The 13,694-nt window shown below is 40.6% G+C and overlaps 1 protein-coding gene across 2 annotated transcripts in view; it reads left to right on the top strand.

The window, feature by feature from the left end:
- Positions 1-13,638, top strand: part of LOC129813923 (G-protein coupled receptor-associated protein LMBRD2B) — a 29,160-nt gene extending 15,522 nt beyond the window's left edge. For both annotated transcript variants that reach the window (XM_055866562.1, XM_055866553.1), the window contains exons 9-18: positions 2,093-2,276; positions 2,661-2,842; positions 3,054-3,187; positions 5,249-5,354; positions 5,443-5,540; positions 6,767-6,870; positions 6,963-7,009; positions 7,120-7,249; positions 7,515-7,641; positions 7,787-13,638. In XM_055866562.1, coding sequence (XP_055722537.1) covers positions 2,093-2,276; positions 2,661-2,842; positions 3,054-3,187; positions 5,249-5,354; positions 5,443-5,540; positions 6,767-6,870; positions 6,963-7,009; positions 7,120-7,249; positions 7,515-7,641; positions 7,787-7,850 — 1,176 coding nt within the window. In that variant the 3' untranslated portion in view covers positions 7,851-13,638. The remainder of the gene's footprint in view (positions 1-2,092; positions 2,277-2,660; positions 2,843-3,053; positions 3,188-5,248; positions 5,355-5,442; positions 5,541-6,766; positions 6,871-6,962; positions 7,010-7,119; positions 7,250-7,514; positions 7,642-7,786) is intronic.
- Positions 13,639-13,694: the final 56 nt, after the last annotated feature.

Consider the following 13,694-nt stretch of genomic DNA (forward strand, 5'->3'; position numbering starts at 1 on the left):
AGACACAACCGTTGCTACAGGTCTATAAAATGGAGCACACCCATGCAATCTCCATAGACAATTATTGGCAGTAGAATGTCCTTACTGAAGAGCTCAGTGACTTTCAACGTGGCACTGTCATAGGATGCCACCTTTCCAACAAGTCAGTACATCCAATTTCTGCCCTGCTAGACTTGCCACGGTCTACTAAGTGCTGTTATTGTGAAGTGGAAACATCAAGGAGCAAGAACGGGACCGCTGAAGCGCAAGAGCGTAAACACCCACTACTGAGGTCCAAACTGCCTCTGGAACCATGTCAGCACAATAACTGTTCATCAGGAGCTTCATGAAATGGGTTTCCATGGCCGAGCACCGGCATATAAGCCTAAGATCACGATGCGCAATGCCAAGCATTGGCTGGAGTGGTGTAAAGCTCGCTGCCATTGGACTCTCTGGAGTGATGACTCATGCTTTACCATCTGGCAGTCCGACAGACGAATCTGGGTTTGGTGGATGCCAGGAGAACTCTACCTGCCCTAATGCATAGTGCCAACTGTAAAGTTTGCTGGAGGAGGAATAATTGTCTGTGGCAGATTTTCATGGTTTGGGATAGGCCCCTTTGTTCCAGTGAAGGGAAATCGTAAAGCTACAGCATACAATGACATTCTAGACGTTTCTGTGCTTCCAACTTTGTGGCAAACGTTTGAGGAAGGCCCTTTCCTGTTTCCTGCATGACAATGCCCCAGTGCACAAAGCGAGGTCCATACAGAAATGGTTTGTCGAGATTGGTGTGGAAGAACATGACTGGCCTGCTCAGAACACCTTTTGGATAAATTGGAACACCGACTTCGATCCTGGCTTAATCGCCCAACATCAGTGCCCGACCGCACTAATGCTCTTGTGGCTAAATGGAAGTAAGTCCCCGCAACAATGTCCCAACATCTCATGGAAAGCTTTCCCAGAATAGTGGAGGCTGTTATAGCAACAAAGGGGGACCAACTGTATATTAATGCCCGTGATTTTGAAATGAGATGTTCGACAAAGAGGTGTCCACCTACTTTTGGTCATGTAGTGTAGGAATTACGTTTTAAATTTTAAACTTTCAAAGCGTACCACAAAGATGGTTGGTCTAAACTAAGAATGTTGACTTTAAATTATACAGTCAATCCTCCATAGGTAACGTATTGAAATATAGATAATAGAATAGACATGACCATTTAAGTTGACAGATGGTGGGTGGACCGGCAGCCTTCTTTGTGGTAGTAATTAAAAGTTATAATTTAAATTTCAATGGTGTACCAGCTAAATTGCAGTGATCTAAAGGGATAAGTCCATTCTAGGAATTATTTTTCTATGATTGAAATGACACCCGATGGCAGGCACAACTCAAAAACCACAGCTGATGTAAAGTAGGGTCTAAGATACAACAAATGTGAATATGAAAAAAATGGGAGTTTACACGTTTTTAGATCATTTACATTAAAGGTTAAATGTCATAATTTGTATAAAAAAACATTGTTTTCAAGAAATTATAAAATGGTTTGACAACCCTGTTTGTAAGCTTTTAAATTATATCAAACTCAACCGTTTATATTTTCCAGTGATGAAGACATGGATGTCTCATGGTATGGTTGGGTATGCAAAATGGGTTAACTTTAATGCTTTGGCATTTAGGAGATAGAGGTCTAAAAGTTAACCAATGCTTTCGCATTTAAGTCTAAAAAGTAACTTTCTGATAACTTCTTCCATGGGGAAACACGTATGTAATTATTATTATTTTTAAATTTTTTAAAAAAATAAATCAAACGGGATGCTGTCAAAGTGATTAAATTCAAATGGATTTATGGGGATTCCGAGTGGCTCAGCAGTCTAAGACTGCATCTCAGTGCTAGAGGCGTCACTACAGACACCCTGGTTCGAATCCAGGCTGTATCACAACCGGCCATGATTGGGAGTCTCATAGGGCGGCGCACAATTGGCCCAGCGTCGTCCGGGTTTGGCCGGTGTAGGCCCTCATTGTAAATAAGAACTTGTTCTTAACTGACTTGCCTAGTTAAATATAAATTTACTCTAAACCCTAGTTTGAGGATGTGGTTCTTTTGTGAATGGTCAGGTGATCTACGCAGTGCAGAGGCACAACAGGACCCATGTCCAGTGGCAGATCCTCCTGCAGCAGGCTATGCACCTGGAGGACGTGGCCAAGAATGAGACCAGCTCAGCCCACCAGTTTGTTCACAGCTTCCCCTCCACAGAACCAACTAGCTGGCTCAGCCCATACTTATACACTCCTACTGTAGGTGGGTGTCACAGATCCTCACAGTTCACACCTGGGTCAACTCTACAACTGAGGGTTCACTCACACCTACAAACAAAGCACGAAGCAGGTTAAACTTCTTTAGGAAAACAGCCCTAATGTTGCAAACATCATCATTATGTTGTCATCTAGAATCACACTGATTTATTTTCCAAGCAATAGCGCAACATATTTTACATACAGCAGGTTTTTAAAGGACCAAAGAGTTTTTAGTCTGCGTCGTGTTTTAATTTTTACCATAGACAAAATAATTCCCATACTGGTATTGTCACAGCCCTACAGTCTTCCATTCCTCTCCTCACTTGGAATTTTACTAAATTCCTAAGATCCTTGGAGACCTTTATGTGTTTATGTTGTTCTTCTCCAGAGTGGTACTGGGAGTGCCTGCTGAGACAGTGGTTCTACCGTCTGCTGGCTGTGTTGCTGTCTTTGTTCTCTGTGGGTGTGGTGTGGTCTGAGTGCACCTTCTTCAGCACCCGGCCCGTCCTCTCACTCTTCGCTGTCTTCATCCAGCTCGCTGAGAGAGACTACAACTACTTGTACATCGAGGTGAGATGCCAATGGAAAGCAATTACCGGTTTACTACTGTACTAATTGGTGTATCTGGTAATATCTGTATAGAAAGAAAGTTGCACACTACATGCTCCCAAAAACATTGTTATCTGATCATATCAACATCCAGTGGGTTTCTGTTGTGTATGCATAATTCAATTAGAGGTTGTCTGGTCTCTCACATAAAGGTTATTGTTTTGTCCACTAGATGGCGTGCTTCATCACCATCTTCTTCCTGTGTACCTGCGTTTACTCCACTGTGTTCCGGATCCGAGTGTTCAACTACTACTACCTGGCCTCACACCACCAGACTGACGCCTACAGCCTGCAGTTCAGTGGCATGTGAGTGGGTGGTAGAGCGATGTGAGGAGAGGAATGTGGTTCTGATTAGACAGCATTAGCTAAGTATTGATCTCGTAAACAGATCTATTTAAACATAACTGGTACCGTCAAATATGTCGGGAAGGAATGGGATGTGTGGGATTACAAGTATTTCCTGTGTTTGTGTCTTTCGTTGCTGGTTATTTGGACAAACCACGATTTCATAGGTGTTTGCGTCTTTCGAATTTCCAGAAGGGGGGACATTCGGCCCATAACTTTCAACGAGTGTGTGGAGCTCCTCGTTCCGCTCCTCGTTCTTTCATCTCTTCTCTTAACATGTATGGACACAGAACTTAATTGAGCAGCTGACCAATTACGTGAGACTTTAGTTCTGGTTTAACCATGATTAGCTAAGTATCAAAGAGACAAAACATCTGTCGAAATCATGTATATGGTAAAAATTGAGGAAATTGACATTCAGAAAGTGGTGTGTATTTTTGGTTTGGCTGTATTTGTGTGGACAGAACTAAACTCAGCAAAAAAAAGAAACGTCCCTTTTTCAGGACCCTGTCATTCAGAGATAAATTGTAAAAATCCAAATAACTTCACAGATATTCATTGTAAAGGGTTCAAACACTGAACATGCACATGTGGAACGGTTGTTAAGACACTAACAGTTTACAGACGGTAGGCATTTAAGGTCACGGTTATGAAAACTTAGGACACTAAAGAGGCCTTTCTACTGACTCTGAAAAACACCAAAAGAAAGATGCCCGGCTCATCTGCCTGAATGTGCCTTAGGCATGCTGCAAGGAGGCATGAGGACTGCAGATGTGGCCAGGGCAATAAATTGCAATGTCCGTACTGTGAGACGCATAAGACAGCGATACAGGGAGACAGGACGGACAGCTGATCGTCCTCGCAGTGGCAGACCACGTGTAACAACACTTGCACAGGATTGGTACATCCGAACATCACACCTGCGGGACAGTTACAGGATGGCAACAACTTCCCGAGTTACACCAGGTTACGCACAATCCCTCCATCAGTGCTCAGACTGTCCGTAATAGGCTGAGAGAGGCTGGACTGAGGGCTTGTAGGGCTGTTGTTAGGCAGGTCCTCACCAGACATCACCAGCAACAACGTCGCCTATGGACACAAACCCACCGTTGCTGGACCAGACAAGACTGGGAAAAAGTGCTCTTCACTGACGAGTCACAGGTTTGTCTCACCAGGGGTGATGGTCGGATTCGCGTTTATCGGCGAAGGAATGAGTATTACACCGAGGCCTGTACTCTGGAGCGGGATCGATTTGGAGGTGGATAGCCCGTCATGGTCTGGGGCGATGTGTCACAGCATCATCGGACTGAGCTTGTTGTCATTGCAGGCAATCTCAACGCTGTGCGTTACAGGGAAGACCTCCTCCTCCCTCATGTGGTACCCTTCCTGCAGGCTCATCCTTGCATGACAATGCCACCAGCCATACTGGTCGTTCTGTGTGTGATTTCCTGCAAGACAGGAATGTCAGTGTTCTGCCATGGCCAGCGAAGAGCCTGGATCTCAATCCCTTTGAGCACGTCTGGGACCTGTTGGATCGGAGGGTGAGGGCTAGGACCATTTCCCCTCCAGAAATGTTTGGGAACTTGCAGGTGCCTTGGTGGAAGAGTGGGGTAACATCACACAACAACAACTGGCAACTCTGGTGCAGTCCATGAGGAGGAGATGCACTGCAGTACTTAATGCAGCTGGTGGCTACACCAGATACTGACTGTTACTTTTGATTTTGACCCTCCCTTTGTTCAGGGACACATTATTCCATTTCTGTTCATCACATGTCTGTGGAACTTGTTCAGTTTGTCTCAGTTGTTGAATCTTGTTATGTTCATTCAAATATTTACACATGTTAAGTTTGCTGAAAATAAATGCAGTTGGCGGTGAGAGGATGTTTCTTTTTTTGCTGAGTTTATATTGTATTTGGACAGCTGTACTTCTCATTGTCCATACATCCCTTACTTTGCACCAGGTATATGTTTGTAACATGATATAATGTTAAATGTCTAATGTAGTCTTTTTGCTCTTTAGGCTGTTCTGCCGTCTGACCCCTCCTCTGTGTCTGAACTTCCTGGGTCTGATCCACATGGACTCTGCCATCTCCCACCAACTGAAGGAGCAGACGGCCTACACCTCTGTAAGACAGCACATCCTTCTGACACTGATGGAACATATTCGTTGATGTATCATCAATATGAGGAAAATAACAGGTCACTCCTCTGCAGATCATGGGTTCTATGAGGGTCCTATCGTTCATCGCTAATGGCTTCTATATCTACTACCCCATGCTTATATTGCTGCTTTGTATTGCTACCTACTTCAGGTGAGTCTAGCCTGCTGTTTAGATTATGAAATTACAATACATTCGTGGTGTAGACAAACGCATGAATAATACTACGATACAGAATATCAACTTTCTCTTCTACAAGGAGTACTCCACCAATGACCCAAAAGGATTATCAGCACACAAGTTAGCCCTACATATTTCAAAAACTAAAAGCATTGTATTTGGAACAAAACATCACTAAACTGTGAACCTCAACTAAATCTTGTAATAAATAATGTGGAAATTGAGCAAGTTGAGATGACTAAACTGCTTGGAGTAACCCTAGATTGTAAACTGTCATGGTCAAAACATATTGATGCAGTAGTAGTTAAGATGGGGAGAAGTCTGTCTATAATAAAGCGATGATCTGCCTTAACAACACTATCAACAAGGCAGGTCCTACAGGCCCTAGTTTTGTCACACCTGGACTACTGTTCAATCGTGTGGTCAGGTGCCACAAAAAAAGGACTTAGGAAAATTCCAATTGGCTCAGAACAGGGCAGTACTGCTGGCTGTATACAGAGAGCTAATATTAATAATATGCATGTCAATCTGTCTTGGCTGAAAGTGGAGGAGAGATTGACTTCATCACTACTTTTATTTATGAGAGGTATTGACATGTTGAATGCACCGAGCTGTCTGTCTAAACTACTGGCACACAGCTCGGACACCTATACATACCCCACAAGACATGCCACAAGTGGTCTCTTCATAGTCCCCAAGTCCAGAAGACTATGGGAGACACACAGTACTACATAGAGCCATGACTACATGGAACTCTATTCCACATCAAGTAACTCATGCCAGCAGTAAAATTAGATTTTTTTTAAAAACGGATTAAAAAAATACCTTATGGAACAGCGGGGACTGTGAAGCAACACAAACATAGGCACAGACACACACACACACACACACACACACACACACACACACACACACGATATACATACGCACTATACATACACATGGATTTAGTGCTGTAGATATGTGGTAGTGGTGGAGTAGGGGCCTGAGGGCACACAGTGTGTTGTTGAAACTGTGAATGTATTGTAATGTTTTTAAAATTGTATAAACTGCCTTCATTTTGCTGGACCCCAGCAAGAGTAGCTGCTGCTTTGGCAGGAACGAATGGGGATCCATAATAAATACAAATGCATACATACTGTGCAAGAACAAGCATTGATTTATGACAGATCATCACTGATTCTGTATGAACCCTTTAGCCTGGGTACCCGCTGTCTGAACCTCCTGGGCTTTCAGCAGTTCGTGGGAGACAATGAAATGACCTCTGACCTGATTGATGAAGGCAAGGAGCTCATTCGACGAGGTTTGTCCCCACTTGATCTGAATGAAAACCATTTGACAGTGGAAAAAGTTTGTGTTGTCAACTCAAACCACTGATTTCTGTGTTTCTGACAGAGAAAAGAAAGCGCCAAAGGACAGAGGATGGAGAGAACCGGCGAAGGGTGAGTCCCGAGATAAAATGTTCCATGCCCTTTTTAGTGTGTGTGTTGGTTTTTATTTTTGCAGAGTAACGGATCAAGGAGTTAACGTCAGGCTTGTTCCTGTGTTCTAGGAGTGGAAGGAGCGTTATGGTAACACTCGGGAAGACACTGCCAGGAATAGGAATAGAAGTGAAGCCGCAGAAATGACGGAGACCAACTACTCTGATACTGTGCCTATCCCGAACACTAGCCCTAACAGACGTAAGTGATTGGTCGCAAAACATACTTACATTACATTGTGCTTGTTTTCTACACTTAAGCTAGATTTTACTCATTGCTTTTGTTAAACAATGAATCAATGTTTTGTTTGCTCTTGTAGAGTCATGGCTTACCTTGATGACACGAAGGATACACCCCAACTTGTAAAAAAAAAAAAAAAAAAGATCTAAGTCCCTTATTACATGTATCTGAATTGAACTGCGGAAGGCAGTGATATGGTATTGATCATTGTTTTTTTCTTCAACAGAGGCAAAATACTCTCGGACTGGCAGAGGAACAGAGAGAGATTCTATAGAACTTCTCGATGACGCAGAGCCTTTGGACTTCAATGCAGAGACTCTTTCAGACGACCCTCTTGAAGCAGACTCCACCAGGTAAGAGGTCCTCCACTCCCCACTTTATCTAAATAAGTGTGTTAGTTTCACTTTCTGCTCTGCTGTGGATGATACCTCTAAGCAAATAACACAAAGTATGTGCTGTTAAACATATATATGCGTACTGTGCCTCTCCATTTTGCAGGCATGTACCAGGCAGGTACCTGTCCATGTCCTCGTCACGGAGCAGAATCTTTGATGATGTTTGAGAAGAGTAGCGAGGGAGAGTCGAAGGAACAGGAAAGCTAAATATTGCACATGAATTTATCCTCCACTCATCCACCTTGCAGGGAAGACAATAGGAAGGAGAGAGACTCTCAGACTCTGTGAATGTAGCACGACCTCTTATCTTCCACTCCACTGTTGGCATGATGTATCTGCTGCTCCTTGTCTCCAATAGCTTGTCTTCTGTCAGAACACTCCAGTGGCTGTTGATATACACTTCCCTATTAGACCGATAGCTGTCCTCCCCTGTGCAGCATGTCATGAATGCAGATCCGTACCCCATTTGGGCTCATCACTGTTTCTCATCCGTTAAACCACTTCGTCATTTCTGTTATTACTTATACATGAATTTCCATTCAAGGTCCTCTTCCTGTGGTATCCCCTGTGATCTTTACAATGGATCTTACCTCAAAAATCTGGTTGATGGGCTGATTACATTGTTCATCATTTTGATGAGAAGATAAGTAATTACTACTAATTTAAGGATATTTTTGGAGGAAGACTTATTTAAAAGTCTTAACCCACGAAAAGTTATTAACTTTCTACTTATCTGTCAGCAAAATAGAAATAGTGGGAAAAAGTATCAATGTTTCAATGGAGCGGCAGGTAGCCTAGTGGTTAGAGCGTCGGACTAGTAACCGAAAGGTTGCAAGATCGAATCCACGAGCTGACAAGGTAAAAATCGGTCATTCTGCCCCTGAACAAGGCAGTTAACCCACTAGGCCGTCATTGAAAATAGGAATTTGTTCCTAACTGACCTGCCTAGTTAAATAAAGGTTAAAAAAAAAAAGAATTAGTCTTGTGTTGCCAGTCTTGTATTATCCTGGTATATGGACGGAAGGACAGTTGCTTAGGTCTGTTTCGGAAGCTGCTACCATAGAAACTGAGTGTACTGTATTTAGACCTTTAGTTTAATGTGCAATCTATGTGATCCAGCCCACACTGAGTTAACTGAATTAACAGTGTTTGTACTGCCCATAGATCCTGCCCTGATGTTCTTATCGTTCACTTGAATTGATGTGAGATTTGTGCAAATCGGATCTCAAGTTGGAATTTGGCCCATAATGCTCGAGATGTTGCTGAAATTGATGGAGGTCAACTGATACAGCTGATACTAAAAATAGATTTACCATTGCTCTTAATTGTGATATATTCTCTATGTTCTATTCCGAGTGTCAAAATGACCTTACGTTTGTTTGAAAATATTTTTTGTGGATTCTGTTGACAGGCCTGTTTTAAAAGTAATGTTCTATATTGTGTCATTAGCAATTAACTGCTTGACATAAGTAATGCCTTATTTATTGTCAAACTATTTGAATTTTAGGTGTTAAATTTATCTACTGAAGTCTTTTTGGGATATCATTGTGCCATATTGTTTTGTTTATTTGACTGCATTACAAAAATGGCAAAGGCACATTTTTTCCAGTTATGATTTCATTATTTTTGGTTTAATTACTTGGATCAATCAAAAAAGAAAAGTGAACTTTTTAAATGTATTGCATATAAATATTTATTCTTATGTTCTTCAAGAGGTCTTGCTGGAAGGTACTGCGAAACAACAGGTCATTGTGCCACTGAAATACATTGTCCTAGAAATATGACTTCATATTGTGTCAACTTGAAACAACTACTGTAACTGTATGAGCTTGGTTGGATGAGGAATTCAGGTAAAAACACAGTCAGAAGCATGCAGGTTAAATGCATGGTATTCACCATTTTGAAGGAGTTGGACAATTATTATAAAATTGTGTTAAATTGTAATCTGTTGTAAATAATATTTTAGATTTAACCAGTCCCCCGTCTCTCAATGTATGTGTTAATGATGCTCTTATTTAAAATTGTATTATATGGTTCTATTCATCTAGAAGACAAACGTCAACACATGTACAACATGCTATTTATTCTAAATTAATTTAACTGCATCTGTTAAGGTCACTGGTAACCATGAGCTAAAAAATGGTCTTGTCAGGTTGGATGCCCCTTGAACTCCTTACAATCTCTTTTTGTAAAAAGTAAGAAATGAATTAAATTGATGCTCCCCAACTTTTGTATAATTTCAGCCAATAGTTTTGAAAGTGGTTCGCCCAAGCGAACCACTCATCATCCAATTTTGTCATCCATTTTGTATGTTGTTACATTCTGATTTTGTATTTTTTGTTGTAATTCATATATGTTATGAATACAATATGTTACAAAATTTGTTGTGCTTAAGATCCTGGACTGCATCTTTAAAGTAAAGTTCCTAATGAATTATATAGACGTGTAGTGTTAGTGAGATACTTTTGGTCATGTAGTGTATGTGGAAACCTGTTTGTCGAACATCTCATTTCAAAATCATGGGCATTAATATGGAGTTAGTCCCCCCCCCCCCCCCTTGCGGCTATAACAGCAACCACTCTTCTTGGAAGGCTTTCCACTAGATGTTGGAGCCAGTGGTGTAAAGTACTTTCAAGTATTTTTACTTAAGTTGTTTTTTGGTGTATCTGTACTTTACTATTTATATTTTTGACAACTTTTACTTCACTACATTCCTAAAGAAAATAATGTACTTTTTACTCGATCCATTTTCCCTGACACCCAAAAGTAGTCGTTACATTTTGAATGCTTAGCAGGACAGGAACATGGTCCAATTCACACACGTATCAATAGAACATCCCTGGTCATCCCTACTGCCTCTTATCTGGCGGACTCGCTAAACACAAATGCTTTGTTTGTAAATTATGTCTGCATGTTGTACTGGGCCCCTGGCTATCTGTACATTTAAAAAAATATATATATAATAATAAAAAAGAAAAAAAAGAATTGTGCCATCTGGTTTACTTAATATTAGCAATTTGAAATGATTTATACTTTTAATTTTACTTTTGATACTTAAGGACATTTAAAACCAAGTACTTTTAGACTTACTCAAGTAGTATTTTACTGGGTGACTTTTACTTGTCATTTTCTATTAACTTCTACTTCATCACAATCCCGGATCCGGGAGCACCCCCATCAGTAAAAAAGCTGACTAGCATAGCATAGCATAGCGTCACAAGTAAATACTAGCATCTGAATATCATTAAATCACAAGTCCAAGACACCAGATGAAAGATACACATCTTGTGAATCAGGCCATCATTTCTGATTTTTAAAATGTTTTACAGGGAAGACACAATATGTATTTCTATTAGCTAACCACGATAGCAAAAGACAACTTTTTTTTTTTTCACCATTTTTTTCTTGCATAGGTAGCTATCACAATTTCGACCAAATAAAGATATAAATAGTCTCTAACCAAGAAACAACTTCATCAGATGACAGTCTGATAACATATGTATTGTATAGCATATGTTTTGTTAGAAAAATGTGCATATTTCAGGTATAAATCATAGTTTTACATTGCAGCCACCATCACAACTCTCACCAAAGCAACTAGAATAACTACAGAGACCAACGTGAATTACCTAAATACTCATCATAAAACATTTATGAAAAATACACAGCGTACAGCAAATGAAAGACAAAGATCTTGTGAATCCAGCCAATATTTCAGATTTTTTGTGTTTTACAGCGAAAACACAATATAGCATTATATTAGCTTACTACAATAGCCAACCACACAACATCATTGATTTAAGCCAACAATAGCGATAACGAATAAACCAGCAAAAGATATTAATTTTTTCACTAACCTTCTCAAACTTCTTCAGATGACAGTCCTATAACATCATATTACACAATACATATAGAGTTTGTTCGAAAATGTGCATATTTAGCGGCACAAATCGTGGTTATACAATGAGAATAGTAGCCAAGCTGCCAACAAAATGTCGGGAGAAATCTTGGGAGAGGCACCTAATCTAATCAGTAACTAATCATAAACTTGACTAAAAAATACAGGTTGGACAGCAAATGAAAGATACATTAGTTCTTAATGCAACCGCTGTGTTAGATTTTTTAAATTAACGTTACTACGACATACAGCGTGCGTTAAAGCGAGACCGCACCGAAATTAATGGCGGAATAGTAGTTTTACATTTTTCAACAGAACAACGATTTAACATCATAAATACTTCTTACTTTTTGATGAGCTCCCATCAGAATCTTGGGCAAGTTGTCCTTTGTCCAGAGGAATCGTTGCTCGGTTGTAGATTGTCGCCTTCAACTTTGGAATTAGCAGTAAACATTAGCCATGTGGCGAAGACGTGTCCAACTCACTATAACGCAGCACTAAGAAATATCCGAAAATCGCAATATACTGATATAAACTGATATAATGTTGTTATTTTAAACCGAGTTATGATGTCTTTAACACCTATATCGAATAAAATCAGAGCCGGATATATCTAAGGCCTATAACGGGAGCTTTCCAGAACGCAATCCTGAGGTCTGTCTTGCGTCATGGCGAATGTTGAAAAGATTGCACCCCACGTTCCAAGACCATTTATATGGCCTCAGATCTGCCTAGCAACTCCATTCCAATTCTCACTATTTGCTGACATCTAGGGGAAGGCGTATGCAGTGCATCTCGACCAATAGAAGACATGCAAATTAATAAACTGACCCCAGAACAGCCTGCCTGATTTCAGATTTCTCACTTCCTCACAGGAAAATTGCTCCAACTTGAGTTCTGTTTTACTCACATATATAATTCAAACGGTTTTAGAAACTAGAGAGTGTTTTCTATCCAATAGTAATAATAATATGCATATTGTACAAGCAAGATTTGAGTACGAGGCAGTTTAATTTGGCGAACGAAATTTTTACAAAGTGAAAACAGCACCCCCTATTGAGAAAAGGTTTTAAGGTATCTTTACTTTTACTCAAGTATGGTATTTGGATACTTTTTCCACCACTGGTTGGAACATTGCTGCCATTCAGCCACGAGCATGAGTGAGGTCAGGCACTGATGTTGGGTGATTAGGCCTGGCTCGTTCCAATTTATCTCAAAGGTGTTTGATGGGGTTGAGGTCAGAGCTCTGTGCAGGCCAGTCAAGTTCTTTCACACTGATCTCGACAAACCATTTCTTTCCACTGCTCCAGACTCCAATGGTGGTGATCTTTACACCTCTCCAGCCAATGCTTAGCATTGCACATGGTGATCTTAAGCTTGTGTGCAGCTGCTCTGCCATGAAAACCCATTTCATGAAGCTCCTGACGAACAGTTATTGTGCTGATGTTGCTTCCAGAGGCAGTTTGGAACTCAGTAGTGACTGTTGCAACAGAGGACACCATTTTTTCACTCTTCAGCACTCAGCGGTCCATTTCTGTGAGCTTGTGTGGCCTATAACATTGCGTTGTTACTCCTAGACGTTGCCACTTAACAATAACAGCACTTACAGTTGACCAGGGCAGAAATTTGACAAACTGACTTGTTGGAATGGTGGCATCCTATGACCGTGCCACGTTGAAAGTCACTGAGCTCTTCAGTAAGGCCATTCTACTGCCAATATTTGTCTATTGAGATTGCATGGCTGTGTGCTTGATTTTATATGCCTGTCAGCAATGGGTGTGGCTGAAATATACGAATCCACTAATTTGAAGGGGTGTCCACATACTTTTGTATATATAATGTTGATAGGTATCCTCAAACTGATTTTGGTGAAGATGTTTTGGTTTTTCTTTGTATTTCATTTTCCCTGCACATGTACTCTGATGCTGGATTGTTATAATTTATTAAACCCTGGTGTTGGTCCTTGTTTATTTTTTTTTTTATGTAGTATTTAGACTACAATAGCATGTATTATACCACTGTTGTGCAAATAAATAAACTAAAGCAGCCTTAAATTATGTATTCGGCTCATCATATTTTGTGGAGAGGACTGGCAAAGTACAGCCAGGATCAG

Source organism: Salvelinus fontinalis, chromosome 2 (genome assembly GCF_029448725.1).
Source record: "Salvelinus fontinalis isolate EN_2023a chromosome 2, ASM2944872v1, whole genome shotgun sequence".
In the NCBI taxonomy this organism is placed as follows: Eukaryota; Metazoa; Chordata; class Actinopteri; order Salmoniformes; family Salmonidae; genus Salvelinus; species Salvelinus fontinalis.